This window comes from Rana temporaria, chromosome 1 (genome assembly GCF_905171775.1).
Source record: "Rana temporaria chromosome 1, aRanTem1.1, whole genome shotgun sequence".
Lineage (NCBI taxonomy): Eukaryota > Metazoa > Chordata > Amphibia > Anura > Ranidae > Rana > Rana temporaria.
The window spans coordinates 270,809,262-270,827,704 of NC_053489.1; the positions used below are offsets into that span (position 1 = coordinate 270,809,262).

General features: G+C 43.9%; 1 protein-coding gene across 1 annotated transcript in view; it reads left to right on the top strand.

Annotated features, from left to right (window-relative positions):
* Positions 1 to 2,378: 2,378 nt before the first annotated feature.
* LOC120942288 (G-protein coupled receptor 54-like) overlaps positions 2,379 to 18,443 on the top strand; it is a 163,138-nt gene continuing 147,073 nt past the window's right edge. The window contains exon 1 of the mRNA XM_040355509.1: positions 2,379 to 3,009. Coding sequence (XP_040211443.1) covers positions 2,709 to 3,009 — 301 coding nt within the window. The 5' untranslated portion in view covers positions 2,379 to 2,708. The remainder of the gene's footprint in view (positions 3,010 to 18,443) is intronic.

Below are 18,443 nucleotides of genomic sequence, written 5' to 3' on the forward strand. Positions count from 1 at the left end.
AAGGAAGAATAAAAGATGGAGAGAACAAGAAAGATGGTGTGTGTATACTAAAAAAATTGCAGTGTGCCGCTAAAGTGTTTGGGTTTTGACTTGAAGAAAAGGTGGCAACCCTAGAAAACGCTGTCACTTATGTCAAAGTTTGTTTAAAGCTTTCTTTGACAGGCCTGCACCACCAGAATGGGGCTCCAGCCATATAGCTCATGTAGAGGCTGTACAGGAAGGACTTCCACCCAATAGAGGCTGGACTATGCCCCTCAGACCACCAGAATGGGGCTCCAACCATATAGCTCATTTGGAGACTGTAAAGGTTCAGCCAGGAGAGGCTGAACCTGGCTGGGGCAACAAACATTAAGGGATACCTCGTGACTCCAGTGCTGATCAGGTCAGGACAAAAAGGAGAATGCTGCGAGCTGGGTGTGTCTTTGATTTATAGTTGGGGGCGGAGCCACAACCCATTGTATGCTGCCATGAAGATGCCCCAGGAAAGTGTAGTGTTTCTATCAACTTCCCTTCTGCCCTGATAGCTTTGCAACAGTTTTTAACAGTAAGTCAAATGGCCGCTGTGTCATCCTCAAATAGTTCATAAATATTTCTATGATTGTTTTCCTTCAGGTTGGTCAATATGTTCACATGTGAGAATTTCTCTCATTGAACGAGCTAGTCATGTGCAGTGCGAACAGAATAATCTTGTCATTCGTGTGCCACTATTTAAATACATAATGGGAGTGTACCAAGGGAGTGTACAGTAGGGGAGTGTCTGTAAGGTCAACATACACTATATTGTCAAAAGTATTGGGACACCTGCCTTTACACGCACATGAACTTTAATGGCATCCCAGTCTTAGTCGATAGGGTTCAATATTGAGTTGGCCCATCCTTTGCAGCTATAACAGCTTCAACTCTTCTGGGAAGGCTGTCCACAAAGTTTAGGAGTGTGTCTATGGGAATGTTTGACCATTCTTCCAGGAGTGCATTTGTCACTCTGGGGGAGCAGAATTGTCACTCTGGGGGAGGGTAGTGTCAGGGCCGGTGCTATCCATAGGCAAACTAGGCAGCCGCCTAGGATGCACTACCACCTAGGGCATAGCCATGGCCTCTATCCCGGCACAGTGAAGCTCCAGGCATGTATGTGCTCAGCTTTCCTCTCCTGATCGTTCGCCCCCTGTTCAGTGGCAGCTGTCCCAGGTACACATCTGCTGCAGGTGCCATGCCACCAACCCACCGATGTGTTCTGCTGTGCCCCCGCTGTCACATCTCCTCACTGCCGCCCAGCATTCCTTTGCTCCAGCCTGTCCCTCTGGTGCGGCCTGTGTAAGTACACTGGAGGGGGCGGGGCTCGGTGGAGATCAAGAGAGCATTTAAAAAGGTGCAGCGGCTGTTAGTTGAGCTGACCTCCAGGCCGGCAAGGGACACCACGGAGTGGCTGGATGGCACTGGCATGGTCTCCTAAGCAATACTGCCCGCCCAGTGCTGGGGAGAGCCCTCGGGAGAGTCGCGATGGACAATAAGGCCATGGAGAGGTAAGGAGGAGGATGATACCTCTGATCTACTTCAAGCTGTGTGTGTGTGGGGGATGGGGGGAGGGTGTGAGTAGTGCAGGAAGAAGGAGTCAGGTAGGTCAGTGTATGTGCCAGGTAGGTCAGTGTATGTGGTCAGGTAGGTCAGTGTATGTGGTCAGATAGGTCAGTGTATGTGTTTAGGTAGGTCACATGTGTTACAAGGGCAGGGCAAAGGAGGTGGAGTCAGGGGCAGAGCCAAGGGGGTGACAAAATGAAGTTTTGCTTAGGGTGTCGAAAAAACTTTGCACCAGCTCTGGGTAGTGTTGGGCTAGCAGAATTGGATGGACTTGACTAACAAATTAAATCTAAACTCCAGGTAACACTTTATAAGCAGTTACAGTTTTATTCCATTTTATTTTATTTAATTTTGAAGGTAAAAAAAAAAAAATGACTAAACGTTGACCTTTGTAAGCATGATCTGTCAGTGTTATATGGTTTGTCTCATCCCTCTACTTTGTCTTGATCTGTTAAAGGACATTGAAAATAGACATACTGGCTGGATCACCAGATTCTAATAAAGCAAAGAAAGCCTAAACAATTTAATTAATGCAGCCATCACATCTAGCTGCAATATAATAATACATGTTGATTGTTTGGGTTTACTGCAGCTATGTGTGTTAGGTAAAGAAATAAAGATTTAAAATGAACTGAGATGGACCAAAAACATTATAGTCTTTCTTTGCATTGAAGCCAGTCACGAAAGCCTCCTTATTTCTATTCTGGCGAAATTCCGCATTTCTTTCTTGTTAAAGGGTGAGCATTAGGACCCCGAAGGATATGTTTCCTTGCAGCCTTCTGTGTCCATTTCTCACTGAATATCAGCTCTGATGATTTTGCACTGTGCACAGCATTGAAACTTCAGTCAAGGATGTTGAGGATGAGTATTCTCATTTATTACACACTCGCAGTGGAAACATAAAGCATGAAGCACAGGTGGTTGGATGAAGAAATGGATGGTGACCTATTGCTTGCCTCTATCTTTGCTCTGTAGAGAGAGTGAGGATATATATAAGCATTATAATTCTACTAACAATTCACAGTTCTTGCAATCTATTGGAACTGTGAGAAGTTCTATGGAAGACGAATAAGTGAAATAATAGAGCTGAACCGAACAAGCAGCTGCCTCTGTCTCCTGAAACTTTTCTAGCCATGAATGATGTCAGTGGAACCATGCTCCCTTCTGAAACAATGCCAATTGGAGGGGAAAATTTGTCACTGTTCTCCTGTCTAAATGACTCTGTAGAAGATTTCAAGTCAGATCAATCTTCTTTGCCTGGGTGCAATGGAACATTGTATAACTCCGAACAGCGCCCTCCTTTGCTCGTGGATGCCTGGTTGGTTCCCTTCTTCTTTGCTTTGATCATGTTGGTGGGACTTGTGGGTAACTCTCTGGTCATATATGTAGTAACCAAGCACAGACAGATGAGAACGGTCACCAACTTCTACATAGGTAAGGCATTTTATAAATATGGGATGAATTGGCAAATTTTTATATTTAAAATTGTGTGCGAGAAGGGAGAAATGTTTGTGAGTAATATCCAAAATATTTAATTAATATATATTCTTATACAGGGTAAATATTGATGGTATTGCTTATGAATCTTCCAATGATCTACCCGTGTAGTCCCACAATCTGCTTTAATGGTCAAGGGACTCTACTCAGACCCAACTGTTATGCCTTAGATTGGGTGGTGGTTAATGGTTTTTATTGGTATGTATTTTGATGTAGTAGAATTTATAGACACACTGGGGCAGATCCACAGAGATCTGCACCGGCGCAGCGTATGGGAGATATGCTACGCCGCTGTAACTTACTTTTTTAAACTTCGAATCCTCAAAGAATTTACGCCGTAAGTTACGGCGGCGTAATCGATCTCTCGTGGCGTAAGGGCGCCTAATTCAAATCGGCGAGTAGGGGGCATGTTTCATTTAAATGAAGCGCGTCCCCGCGCCGAATGAACTGCGCATGCGCCGTCCCTAAATTTCCCGCCGTGCATTGCGCTAAATGACGTCGCAAGGACGTCATATTTTTTAACATAGACGTGAATTACGTCCATCCCGATTCACGGACGACTTACGCAAAGAAAAAAGAAAAAATTCAAAATAAACACCGGAACGACGGCCATACTTAACATGGCAAGTCTAACTATATGCCGCAAAACAGCAGCTTTAACTATACGCCGGAAAAAGCCGACTAGAGACGACGTAAGAGAATGCGACAGCTGCGCGTACGTTCGTGGATCGTCGAAAATAGCTAATTTGCATACTAGACGCGGAAAACGACGAGAACTCCACCCAGCGGACGCCGAAGTATTGCATCTAAGATCCGAAGGCGTACGAAGACGCACGCCTGTCGGATCTAACCCAGATGCCGTCGTATCTTGGTTTGAGGATTCAAACCAAAGATACAACGCGGGAAATTTGAAAGTACGCCGGCATATCAGTAGATACGCCGGCGTACTCTCTCTGTGGATCTGCCCCACTGTATCTACCTATCTGTTAATTTCTGTATCATCTTCATCACCCTCTCAATTTGTATGTATACTGCATGTTCAATATATATTTGAAATCATTACCATGATAAACCAGATAAGTGTATCAGGAAAAAATTACGTGAGGCATAGGAGATCAATGTCGTGACACCACATCCCATATTAACAAACAAAATTAGAAGAAAGGGAGGGTAACAAACCCCGAGACTTTATACGGTGTCAATGAATAGAAAAGATATAATAGATAGAAAAATATAATTTATTTGATTAATCGCATACATTTTTTTTTCTATTGTGTGGATGTGTATACTTCCACTTTTCATGTATGTGATTAATCAAATAAATTATATTTTTCTATCTATTATATCTTTTCTATTCATTGACACCGTATAAAGTCCCGGGGTTTGTTACCCTCCCTCTCTTCTAATTTTGTCAGATAAGTGTATCACTAACAGAATTTTCATAACTTAAGAACATCAACTTTTTAGCAAACATCTAGTTCACAGATATTAATTATAGATCTATTTCAGCTGTAACATTACATGTATTCAGAAGAGTCCAATCTAATTGTGTTCATTTTCTTAATTTACTACATGATATACTAAGAAACATATAAGCAAAAGCATATGTGCTGGAGATAAGAAAAGAGCAGAGCATGCATATCTAATCAGTAAACATTCCCATTAAGCACCAAAAAATAAAAACACCATAAAAAAAAAACACCAAAAAATAAAAAAATAAGAATATTTTATGAGTATCTAAATAAGTCATAAAACTACTTACAGATATCATTACATTGTACCAAGACAAACTGGAGAGGATGGCCACAGTAACCAAAACATTCTGTCTACCATTTTCTAGAATATGATAGAAATCTAGACTCCAAATTGTTGCTATATAAATTTATCTTCACATTTTTTTGCTAAACTGTCCAGCTTTGTTCTAGGTGTCTGTAATAAATTAGTGCAATGTAAAGGAAGTGAATTATTTTAGAGAGTATAATTAACCACTTCCATACCAGGTACTTACGCAGCTTCCCGCCCAAGCCAATTTTCAGCTTTCAGCACTGTCGCACTTTGAATGACAATTGCGCGGTCATGCTACACTGTACCCAAACAAAATTGGCGTCCTTTTTTCCCCACAAATAGAGCTTTCTTTTGGTGGTATTTGATCACCTCTGCGATTTTTTTTTTTGCGCATCAACTAAAAAAAGGCTGAAAATTTGGAAAAAAAATTACGTTTTTATTTTTTTCTGTTAATTTTTTTGTAAATAAGTTTTCTCTTTCAATTATGGGCACTGATATGGCGGCACTAATGGGCACCGATGAGATGGCACTGATGGACATCGATGAGGTAGTACTGACGGGCACAGATGAGGTGGCACTGATTGGCGGCGCTGGTATGCCACACTGATGGGCACTCATAGGCGGCACTGATGGGCACACATAGGCGGCACTGATGGGCACACATAGGCGGCACTGATGGGCACACATAGGCGGCACTGATGGGCACTCATGGGCGGCACTGGGCACTCATAGGCGGCACACATGGGCACTCATGGGCGGCACTGATGGATACTTATGGGTGGCACAGATGGGCACTGATAGGTGGGCACTGGGCATGGATGGGCACTGTGGGGTGGCACTGATGGACACTGGAGTGGCGCTGATGGACACTGGGGTGGCGCTGATGGACACTGGGGTGGCAGCACTGATTTTTGCCAGGTTGCCAGTCAGTGCCCATTTGTGGGCACTGAATGGCATCTTTTTTTATTTTTTTTAATGCTTTTTTTTTAATTTATTTTTTAGACTTTTTTTTTTGCGGGCTTTTTTATTTTTTTTGCCCACCCTGGTGCTCCAGGGTGGGCATCCCTGGTGGTCCAGTGTGGCGATCCGAGGGGGGGCTGCGCTGATAAACAATCAGCGCGAACCCCCCCTGTCAGGAGAGCCGCCGATCGGCTCTCCTCTACTCGCGTCTGTCAGACGCGAGTGAGGAAGAGCCATCAACGGCTCTTCCTGTTTACATCGTGATCAGCCGTGGTTGGACACGGCTGATCACGTGGTAAAGAGTCTCCGCCGGAGGCTCTTTACCGAGATCGGAGATGCAGGGTGTCAGACTGACACCCCGCATCACCGATCGCCGCGATGCGCGCCCCCACGGGCGCGCGCGGCATGAAATCCTGCAGGACGTTCTAGAACGTCCTGTCAGGATTTCATAACCACTTCCCGGACGTAAATCGGCCATAGGCCGGGCGGGAAGTGGTTAACCACTTAAGACCCGGACCATTATGCAGGTTAAGGACCTTGCCCCTTTTTGCGATTCGGCACTGCGTTGCTTTATCTGACAATTGCGCGGTCGTGCGACGTGGCTCCCAAACAAAATTAGCATCCTTTTTTTCCCACAAATAGAGCTTTCTTTTGGTGGTATGTGATCACCTCTGCGTTTTTTATTTTTTGCGCTATAAACAAAAATTAAGTGACAATTTTAAAATATATAAAAAAAAAATGTTTTCCTCAGTTTAGTCCGATACGTATTCTTCTACCTATTTTTGGTAAAAAAAAATCGCAATAAACCTTTATCGATTGGTTTGCGCAAAATTTATAGCGTTTACAAAATAGGGGATAGTTTTATTGCATTTTTATTAATAATTTATTTTTTACTACTAATGGCGGCGATCAGCGATTTTTTTTGTGACTGCGAAATTATGGCAGACACATCGGACAATTTTGACACATTTTTGGGACCATTGTCATTTTCACAGCAAAAAGTGCTATACAAATGCATTGTTTACAGTGAAAATGCCAATTGCAGTTTAGGAGTTAACCACTAGGGGGCGCTGTAGGGGTTAAATGTGACCTCATATGTGTTTCTAACTGTAGGGGGGCGGGGCTGGACATGTGACATCATTGATCGTCTTTCCCTATATCAGGGAACAGACGATCAATGACACTGCCACAACGAAGAACTGGGAAGGTGTGTTTACACAAACCTCTTTAGCTCCGGTGCCCGATCGCGGGACACCGGCGGCGATCGGGTCCGCGGGTTCCGCGTGCATGGTCACTGAGCTTCGGACCGGGTCGCGAGTGTGCCGCCTGCGGCACGCTCGCGAACCCATGGCTGGGCTTAAAGAGACACGTATAGGTACGTGATTGTGCCCAGCCGTGCCATTCTGCCGACGTATTTTGGCGTTAAAGGGGTCCTTAAAGCGGTGGTTCACCCTAAAATGCAAGTTTCTACCATGAAATCCAGCATAGTAGCGTGAGCTACAGTATGCCTTTATTTATTTTTTTCGCGCCGTACTCACTGTTTAATCCCGGAGATAAGTTTCAGACTCCCCGCGGGGAATGGGCGTTCCTATGCAGAGGGGACAATGATTGACGGCCAGCTATGGCACGTCACACTTCCCGAGTAGGACTCGGCTCTTAACGGCGCTTTACGGCGCTTGCACACAGACTAGGAGCTGACTGCGCAGGCACCGTGAAGAGCCAAGTCCTATTTCCGTGAAGCGTGACGCGCCATAGCTGGCCGTCAATCATGTTCCCCCTCTGCATAGGAACGCCTACTAGACTGAAACTTAACTACGGCATTAAACAGTGAGTACGGTGCAAAAAAATAAAATAAAGGCATACTGTAGCTCGCGCTAGTATGCTAGATGGCATGTTAGAATTTTTTTTTTTTTTTAGGGTGAACCCCCGCTTTAAGCGGTTAAGATATGCGCATGAGTCTGCTAGGTGCAAGATTCATATATAATCGAGCTGGTTTGAGGCTGGGAGATATTTGTTAAAAAAAATCCCAACCCAAGGACAACAACTCCCAACAGTAAACAAATGTCATACAAATGACTATTTAAATTGTACATACAATAAAAGGTGAATTAAAAAGGAAAAAAAATACACAGCAATAGATTACTGTATCTATGGAATAAAATAATAAAAACATAGAAATATATATTGTAAGGGAATAGCTCGGTAGCGGGGTGTGTGACCACCTGGATGGGTTCACTACACTGATTTATACAGAGAAACAGCCGAAGACAGTTGAAAGCAAAGATTTTGGTTTATTTTTTCATCTTGCTGGAAACAAGTGCAAGCATCCAAACAGTATAAACAAAATCAAACATAAAATAAACCGTGGCCACTTGGGGCGTCTACCTTCACCACACAGGAACCTATCTATGGAGTCTGGCACAGCCTAGTGCTGGGCAGACACTGCTGGTCCTACAGCAGAAAACAATAGTCTATTTTTGATTTTTTTCACACAGAAAAATCAACAGCACCTCACCTCTTCAGAAGTATTTCAGCTCACTGCTCTCCTTCACTCAGAAAGCCTCAGGATGCAGCAATAAGTAGTAATCCTCTGGATTACTTATAGAGGCCTTAATTGCCACATTCTGAACAGCTGAAGTTTTCCAACGCCCTTAAATCTTTCTGGCTCCTTCTGCAGCCGACACCTGATAATAATTGGTATATTGTCTAAACAAGGCAGAAGTGTATCTCCCGTCTGTGACAACACCCACAGATTTACCTGACTTCCTGTCACATACCCCCCCCTCTTGTTTCAACCCTAGGGTTGGGACACAGGTTGCCAGGCAGGCATGCACTCGGGACAGCCCATCTGCATTCCCCATTTTAGCACTGGGGTGATGCGTTACCACAAAACTAAATTCCTGGAGAGCCAGGAACCACCTATTTTTCTCCTATTGGTCTCTTTGTTCTGTGCCATCCACTTCAATGGGGCGTGATCCGTCACCAGTTCAAACTGTCTACCCACGAGGTGGTACCGGAGACAATCCAAAGCCCATTTCACCGCCAAACACTCTTTCTCAATGGTGGCATAATTCTCCTCATGGGTCTTCAACTTTCGGCTGAGGCACATACAGGGTGTTCCTCCCCTTTGATAATCTGGGACAGTACAGCTCCTAATCCCACATTTGACGCATCTGTCTGAACCACAAAGTCCCGTGAAAAATCAGGCGAATTTAAAACTGGCTGACTACATAAGGTCTGTTTTAAAGCCTGAAAAGCTGTTTCTGCTTTGGGAGTCCATTTGGTCATTACAGACTCCTTCCCTTTGGTCAAATTGGTCAGGGGAGCAGCCTGTGAGGCAAAATGGGGGATAAAGCGGCGATAATAGCCCCCGATCCCCAAAAATGCACAAACCTGTTTCTTGTTGGTGGGACGTGGCCAATCCTGAATAGCCTCAACTTTGTTTATTTGGGGCTTCATTAGACCTCTTCCAATGGTATACCCCAGATACTTTGCCTCTTCTAGCCCAAGGGTAAATTTTTTTGGATTGACTGTAAACCTGGCTTTCCAGATGGAATCCAACACAGCCTGAACTTTTGGTAAATGTGAGTCCCAATCCTCACTGTGGATGACAACGTCATCGAGGTATGCAGCAGCATAGGCTCGATGAGGCCGAAGGGTCTTATCCATGGTGCGCTGAAATGTGGCGGGAGCATTCTGTAACCCAAAAGGCATCCTCTGATATTGGAAAGATCCATCTGGAGTTACAAATGCTGTTTTTTCCCTGGCCGACTCCGAGAGAGGAATTTGCCAATAACTTTTGGTCAGGTCTAACGTCGTCATGTGCCTGGCAGTGCCTAGGCGATCAATCAGTGCATCTATGCGGGGCATAGGATAGGTGTCAAGCTTAGTGATTTTATTCAGGCGGCGAAAGTCATTACAAAACCGCCAACTTCCATCTGGTTTGGGCACTAAGACAATGGGACTGGACCAATCACTATTTGACTCTTCTATTACCCCAAGCTCAACCATTTTTTTTACTTCCTGCTGAATTGCCTCTCGCCGGGCTTCTGGAATTCTATGAGGCTTCAACTTGACCTTATCTCCTGGTGTGGTGATAATGTCATGTTCAACTCCGGAGACCCAACCTGGTAGGTCTGAAAACTTCTCCTTACTACGGAGCACAAATTCTTTAACCTCCTGTTTCTGAGTTTTGGATAGGGTCTCCGCTATCCCAACTTCAGGGACAGCTAGGTTAAATGGAGCAAAAAATCGGGTAGTCTTAGCAACCAATGACTCTCTATCCTTCCATGGTTTCAGCAAGTTCACGTGATAGAGCTGCTCAGGTTTTCGTCTTCCCGGTTGGCTAATTTTATAATTCACCACCCCCTATTTCTCTAACACTTCATAGGGACCCTGCCATTTGGCTAGGAATTTACGTTCGACCGTGGGGACCAGCACCAACACCCTATCACCAGGTGCAAAGGAACGGACCTGGGCCCCACGATTGTAAATCCTTTGTTGAGCCAATTGGGCTTGGGCTAAATGTTCCTTCACAATCGGCATCACTTGGGCAATTCTATCTTGCATTTGGGCCACATGTTCAATCACACTTCGATGAGGGGAGCTCTCACTCTCCCATGTTTCCCTGGCAATGTCCAGTAGGCCCCGGGGGTGCCTCCCAAACAGTAGCTCAAACGGAGAGAACCCTGTGGACGATTGGGGAACCTCTCCTATGGCAAACATCAGATAAGGGACCTCGATAATGGATAGGGGTACCAACGGACTGCGGAAATGTGGCATGGGTGCAGTAATCTGACACACTTGACAGGAAGAGCAGTACAATTCCACTTCCTTAGTGATCCCAGGCCAATAAAACCTCTGGGTGATCCTCTCCCGGGTTTTTTCTGCTCCTAAATGTTCCCCAAGAATGTGCCCATGGGCCAGTTCCAAAACAATCTTGATGTACGGTTTAGGCATTCCCAGTTGCTCAATGGTATCCTCTATCCTCTGTGACACTCGATATAACAGGTCCCTTTCAATAATGAAGTAAGGGAGGGCAACCCTCTCGTCAGGGTTAACTAACTTCCCATCTATCTTCACTACATTCTCCCGGGCTCTTAGCAATGTGGGGTCCCTCAATTGCTCAGTAATGAAATTTTCTCTGTGCACCTTGAGGTCATCAAACCGTATCGGCCACTGTTCCTCTTCTGAGGTAGCAGGCTCCTCCCTAGGGACTGGTGTTTCCCCTGCTAAGACTGAGAATGGAAACTCAGGAGAATCCTCACAGTTAGAGGTTTCTGGAGTCGATGTTTCAGGCTCAGAAGAACCACCTACTGGGGAATCTGGGCAGTCCCAGAGTTCCCAGAACTTTGGGAAATCTCTTCCCACAATGGCGTCATGTGGCAGTTTGGGAACTAAACCCACCTGGTGACACAAGTTACCGAGGGAAGTTTCAAAGGAGACCGTAGTCACCAGATATTCTCTAGTGTCCCCATGTACACAAACTACAGCCATTTTCCTAGGATGCAAGATTTTTCCCACCACTAGATCACTTTTCACTAAGGTGACCAGGCTACCTGAATCCAACAATACCACCACATCTTTACCATCTAAGCACATTCTACATAAAGGTTTCTCATTTCCCTTTACTGCAGTGCATGTGGTTGCAAACAGGGACTGTCGTCTCTCTGTCAGAAAGTCACACTGCATGGGTTCATCACCCGCTGGGCAAACCGCTGCTACATGTCCCCCTTCACGGCAACGGTAACAAATCAACCTTCTGGTTCTCTCCTGTGGGATGGGTCTTCCAGGCCGCTCTCGCCAAACATTAGCAGTAGTCCTGATAATTCTTCTAGTTGCTCCTTGGTCCCTCTCTCCACCCCCATCCCTTGATGCAGTCTTACCTATAGGTGGGGAGGGTCTGGTCTTGGGGTGGAAAGTCTGTGCGTCTCTGGTGGAAGATGGCAAATTCTCTGTTGTTAGGTACCTTTTGACCAGGTCTACAAGTTTGTCTGCGGTTTCCGGACCACCATGGTTCACCCATTTCTGCAGGGTGTTAGGAAGAGACCTAAGAAATGTGTCCATGACTACCCCCCCCCCCAAAATGTTTTGGTCCGGACAGAGTTTCTGGCTGCAGCCATTTCTTAGCCAAATGAATGAGGTCATACATCTGCGACCGAGGTGGCTTCCTCTGCTGATAACTCCAATTGTGGACCCGCTGAGCACGGACATCCAGGGTTACACCGAAACGTGCCGATATTTCCAATTTTAGCCGATCATAGTTTTTTGTATCTGCAAGCTCCAAATCAAAATATGCCTTTTGAGCTTCTCCAGATAATAGGGGGGGCCGCTAGTCCAGCCCACTGTTCTTTAGGCCAACTCTCTCTTTCCGCTGCTCTCTCAAACGTGGTCAGAAACATCTCAGGGTCCTCCTCTGCAGTCATCTTTGACAATAAGTGTCTTACCCGAAAAGTCGGTATGTTACTGGCCTGACTCCCAGCCTCGGTCTGCTGTCTCTGAAGCTGTCACGATGGCCTCCATTTGCTGCTGGTGTCTCTGTTCCAAGCCTGCAATGCTCTCTTGGTGAGCCTGTTGTTGAGCTGCGTGAGCCGGTTGTTGAGCTGCAAGGCTCCGCTGCAAAGCTGCATTTGTCTGTTGTTGATTTGCATTTGCCTGTTGTTGATTTGCATTTGCTAAAGCCAGCTGTTTCAGTATCTCCTCCATTTTGGGTTTACTTTAACTGCCCGAATTCTCCACCATGTGTAAGGGATTAGCTCGGTAGCGGGGTGTGTGACCCCCTGGATGGGTTCACTACACACTGATTTATACAGAAAAACAGCCGAAGATGGTTGAAAGCAAAGATTTTGGTTTATTCTTCTATCTTGCTGGAAACAAGTGCAAGCATCCAAACAGTATAAACAAAATCAAACATAAAATAAACCCTGGCCACTTGGGGCATCTACTTTCACCAAACAGGAACCTATCTATGGAGTCTGGCACAGCCTAGTGCTGGGCAGACACTGCTGGTCCTACAGCAGAAAACTGTGTCAGTCTCTTTTTGATTTTTTTCACACAGAAAAATCAACAGCACCTCACCTCTTCAGAAGTATTTCCGCTCACTGCTCTCCTTCACTCAGAAAGCCTCAGGATGCAGCAATCAGTAGTAATCCTCTGGATTACTTATAGAGGCCTTAATTGCCTCATTCTGAACAGCTGAAGTTTTCCAACGCCCTTAAATCTTTCTGGCTGCTTCTGCAGCCGACACCTGATAATAATTGGTATTTTGTCTAAACAAGGCAGAAATGTATCTCTCGTCTGTGACAACACCCACAGATTTACCTGACTTCCTGTCACAATATGTATTGTATACATATATTCCTAAGCCTGTATATAGTAGAGCAAAAGTTGCAATATAAAAATTAAATATTATTAAAGATTATAAAAAATATTTAAAAAATAGAAATAATACATATGGTACTCAAAGGCCAGGGGAAATTGGCTTATTACAAGCATATTGGTTACCCTAATGAAGGAAAATCTGTATTAGGAACTGTAACGGGAGTCACTTTTGGGCACAGGGTGAGCAAGAAAATAATGGACATTAAGAATATGTCTTGGATTACTTCAAATGAGCCAGTAATATTCATTAACAATATCTCTCAAGAAAAATTAGGATGTTATCCCCTGTACACTGTGAGGTTTATGCCCAGGAAGTATAACTCCTTATTTGGACATTCCAGGAAGTTGAATGTAACATGCCGACCCTCTATTGCTTAATGATGCTAATATCATCAGCTCCAACCACCTGTCTATCTGTTGTCTGTTATAATGTAAATGAGTCTAGGATAACTTCTAAGGGTCTTTCATTGTTGCTTGTGCAAATTGACCCTGTAATTGTGTGAAGGAGTTCTGTGTTGATAATGTGTATTATAAGACTAGGACCTGAAAGGTCATGCCTATGAGTCACCTATGCTGTCTAAGGGATTAGTTAATGAGCTCATGTTAATTAGGTTCCTGGTCACAGGTGTATTGCTGGATTGGTATGAGCAGGTTGTAGGAACCTCCTCTTTTTCTGTACAAAAGACTGTATTCCTCAATAAAGATTGATATTCATGTTTGAACCTCAACACAGAGCCTCATCTCATATTTGGGGGAGAATTATTCGTATGGGTTACTTGTTCACATGACTGGAGTGTTGGTGGCTGCCTTGGTGTTCGGGAATGGAATATCCTAAATGACTTTAACCCCTTTCATACTCAGGGTGTCATTACAGGAACCAGGACAGAAATACAAATCTCGAAGTAGAGAAAATATTGATAATAATAGTAATAACAGAGTCATCTCCAAATGACCGCAAAGTCAAAAAAGGGAAAAACGTGCGTAACCTACTTGTGTGTACAGTCATGATGCATGTAGAGAAGAGGGAGAAAAAAAAAAAACACTGTGGAAAATATTGATACACAAGTAGGGGAAGAGTCTAACTGGGTCACAAAGAGGTGCAGGACCCACTCCTAGACTTGTGTGTTTTGTTCGAATTGAAATTCAGAAAACATTTTGGTTATTTGGAAATTCGGATGTATCCGAAATTCCAAATCACAATAGAACCAAATTTCAATTAATCAGAACTAAGTTATAACAAAACAAATTGTCCGTATTCAAATTTAAATATTAGTTTGAATATTAATTTAAATTTGAAAATGAATTAAAATTTGAAATGGAAAAATATTATAATAAATATAGTTAGGTAAAAAAGTGAAATAAGATGATGATTATTTCACTGCTTTATATAATAAGAAAGCTGCTTTATATAATAAAATAGAATAGAAAATAAAATAATAGAATATAAATGAAAATAACAGAATAGAATAGAATATTTTATATTCTAGTCTGTTTTATTCTATTCTATTCTTTTCTATTCTATAAAGCAGCCTAAATAGAAAACATCATCTTATTTAATTTTTATGCCTTGCTGTATTTATTGCAATATGATTTCATTTCAAATTCATTTTCAAATTAAAATAATGAATATAAAAAAAAACAAATTCGAATATATGAAACGAACTCCGAAAATGAATTATTCTATCATAACAAATATGACACAATGAAATTAATAACTTAACAAATTAATCTGAAATTAAACACATTTTTCCGTCATGCACATCTCTACCCACTAAATAAATGTGATAATTATAAGTGAATATTGAGGAAATACATTAACTGTGGTAAAAATATATATACGCATCTGCATAGTTATACACATGCGTATATACAAGGTCTCAGGTGTAAATGGGGAGCAGGTGTGTTAAATTTGGTGTTATCGTTCTCACTCTCTTATACTAGTCACTGGAAGTTCGAAATGGCACCTTATGGCAAAGAACTCTCTGAGGATCTGAAAAAAACTATTGTTGCTCTACATAAAGATGGCATAGGCTATAAAAAGATTGCCAAGACCCTGAAACTGAGCTGCAGCACGGTGGCCAAGACCATACAGCGGTGGAACAGGACAGGTTCCACTCGAAATAGACGTATGAGTGCTGCTAGCATTGCTGTAGAGGTTGAAGGGGTGGAGGATCAGCCTGTCAGTGCTCAGACCATACGCCGCACACTGCCTCAAATTGGTCTGCATGGCTGTTGTCCCAGAAGGAAGTCTCTTCTAAAGATGATGCAAAGAAAGCCTGCAAACAGTTTTCTGAAGGCAAGCAGACTAAGAACATGGATTACAGGAGCCATGTCCTGTGGTCTGATGAGACCAAGATAAACTTATTTGGTTCAGATGGTGTCAAGCATGTGTGGTGGCAACCAGGTGAGGATTACAAAGAGAAGTGTGTCCTACCTACAGTCAAGCATGGTGGTGGATGTGTCATGGTCTGGGGCTGCATGAGTTCTGCTGACACTGGGGAGCTTCAGTTTATTGAGGAAACTACGAATGCCAACATGTACTGTGACATACTGAAGCACAGCATGATCCCCTCCTGGAGACTGGGCCGCAGGGCAGTATTCCAACATAACAACCCCAAACACACCTCCAAGATGACCACTGCCTTGCTAAAGAAGCTGAGGGTAAAGGTGATGGACTGACCAAGCATGTCTCTAGACCTTAACCCTATTTAGCATCTGTGGGGCATCCTCAAACAGAAGGTGGAGGAGTGCAAGGTCTCTAACATCCACCAGCTTCATGATGGCGTCATGGAGGAGTGGAAGAGGACTCCAGTGGCAACCTGTGAATCTTTGGTGAACTCCATGCCCAAGAGGGTAAGGGCAGTGCTGGAAAATAATGGTGAACACACAAAGTATTGACATTTAGGCCCAATTTGGACATTTTCACTTAGGGGTGTACTCACTTTTGTTGCCAACAGTTTGAACATTAATGGCTGTGTGTTGAGTTATTTCGATTTGACAGCAAATTTATACTGTTATACAAGCTGTACACAAAGTGTCATTTTTTTGGTGTTGTCACATGAAAAGATATAAAAAAATAAAAATTTGAGGGGTGTAAACAGATACTGTGTGTGTGTGTATATATATATATATATATATATATATATATATATATATATATATACACATACACACATGAAGAGTAACTAGGTTATGGGACTGTGTGAACTTCTAAATCCTCATTGAGGCCACCAGGAGTCAACCTGTTCAAGGTGAAGATCCTTGAGGATGGGATTGACCAGAATTCCTGCTCTACCAAATCCAGATCGAATGCCTTGTCCAAAAATGTGTCTTTTAGGATTTAACCCTGTATATCATCGTCCTCATCTAGAGTACACTTTTTACACATTCTACAAAACTTCCCATTTGGGATTGTATTAACCCTCTTAAGATGATGGCAGCTTTAATAATACGAATTACTGGAGGTAGGCATTAAATGTGTTTTAGAAATAATCTTTCCAACCATATGACCCATATGATCTAGAAATACCAAAGTGGTGGGGCTCGAACCACATTTAGACCCAGATTGTTGCTGTTGCAGTGTGGGACCAACCACTCAATAGTGGACAGAGGGCCATCCCATATGACAATAACATCATCAATGTATCTGCTGTAAAAAATAATGTGGGCCAAAAGACAGTGTCAGGGAAGACAGGCTTTCCATGCAAGGGCCCGGCATGCACGCATGCGTACTAGCACTTTAAGACACACACCTGTCACTAATAATGAAGTCAGGCAGGCTATTTAAGCAAGGCTTCTACAGAGGTTCCTTGCTGTTTGGTCTGCAGCTTCTGTGTCATTTCCTTTTTCCTGTTTCCTGTGTGACCTCTGACTCTGATCCAGCTTGTTACCTGTGAATGCCTGCTGCCTGTTCTGATCCCGGTTTCCCTTAGACTCTGATCTTGCCTGCTGATTCTGTCTGATGATCTTCCGGTACTACTCGGCTTGTAACCCGACCTCTCTTATTCCTAACGTCTATGCCTGATCTGCCTGATTATTTCCGACCCGGCCTGTCTGACCCTGCATCTCGCTCATCCAGTCTGCTACAGCTCCCAGCCCTGCAAGCCTGCATCTGGTACTGCTCCGTGGTTCATCCCAGCCTGCCACCAGTCAAGCATCGTGTCAGCTCATCTACTATCTGCCTGCTGACCACCGCTACTACAGGGACTATTGAACTGTTTACAGGCACTCATACCCCGCCGTGCTCCTGTGGCTGCTGTATCACTGCCAGTAGTCCACGAGCCGGAGTTGTCCTCTGCATGTCAGGCTCACATCCCAGGTACGTAACAGACGGTTATTTAGGTTGATTTAATAGAATTGGAGAGTGCAAAATCGGGTGCAGCTCTCTATAGAAACTAGGGATGAGCCGAACACCCCCCGTACGGTTCGCACCAGAACCTGCGAACAGACCAAAAGTTTGTGTGAACTTTAGAACCCCATTAAAGTCTATGGGACACGAGCGTTTGAAATCTAAAGTGATGATTTTAAAGGCTAATATGCAAGTTATTGTCCTAAAAAGTGTTTGGGGACCTGGGTCCTGCCTCAGGGGACATGTATCAATGCAAAAAAAGTTTTAAAAACTGCAGTTTTTTCGAGAGCAGTGATTTTAATAATGCTTAAAGTGAAACAATAAACGTGAAATATTCATTTAAATTTCGTACCTGGGGGGGAGGGGGGTGTATAGTATGCCTGTGAAGTGGTGCATGTTTCCCGTGCTTAGAACTGTCTCTGTACAAAGTGTAATTTTCGAAGGAAAAAAGGTCATTTAAAATCACTCGGGGCTATAATGAATTGTTGGCTCACGGGAATTCAGAGAAAAGTCATTCATAAAAAATAAATAAAAAGCGTGGGGGTCCCCCCAAATTCAATTACCAGGCCCTTCAGGTCACCCCAAATATCCAGTCCAGACCCTTCAGGTCTGGTGTGGATTTTAAGGAGAACTCCACCCCAAATAAAAAAAAAATGGTGTAGAGTTCCCCCAAAAATCCACACCAGACCCCTTTATCCGAGCACGCAACATGGCCGGCCGCAAAAAAGAGGGGGGGACGAGAGAGCGGCCGTATCAGGCCACATGCCCTCAACATTGGGAGGATGCTTTGGGGGTCTGTGACCCCTCAAAGCACCATGTTGATGGGGACAAGGGCCTCATCCCCACAACCCTTGCCTGGTAGTTGTGGGGGTCTGCGGGCGGGGGGCTTATCGGAATC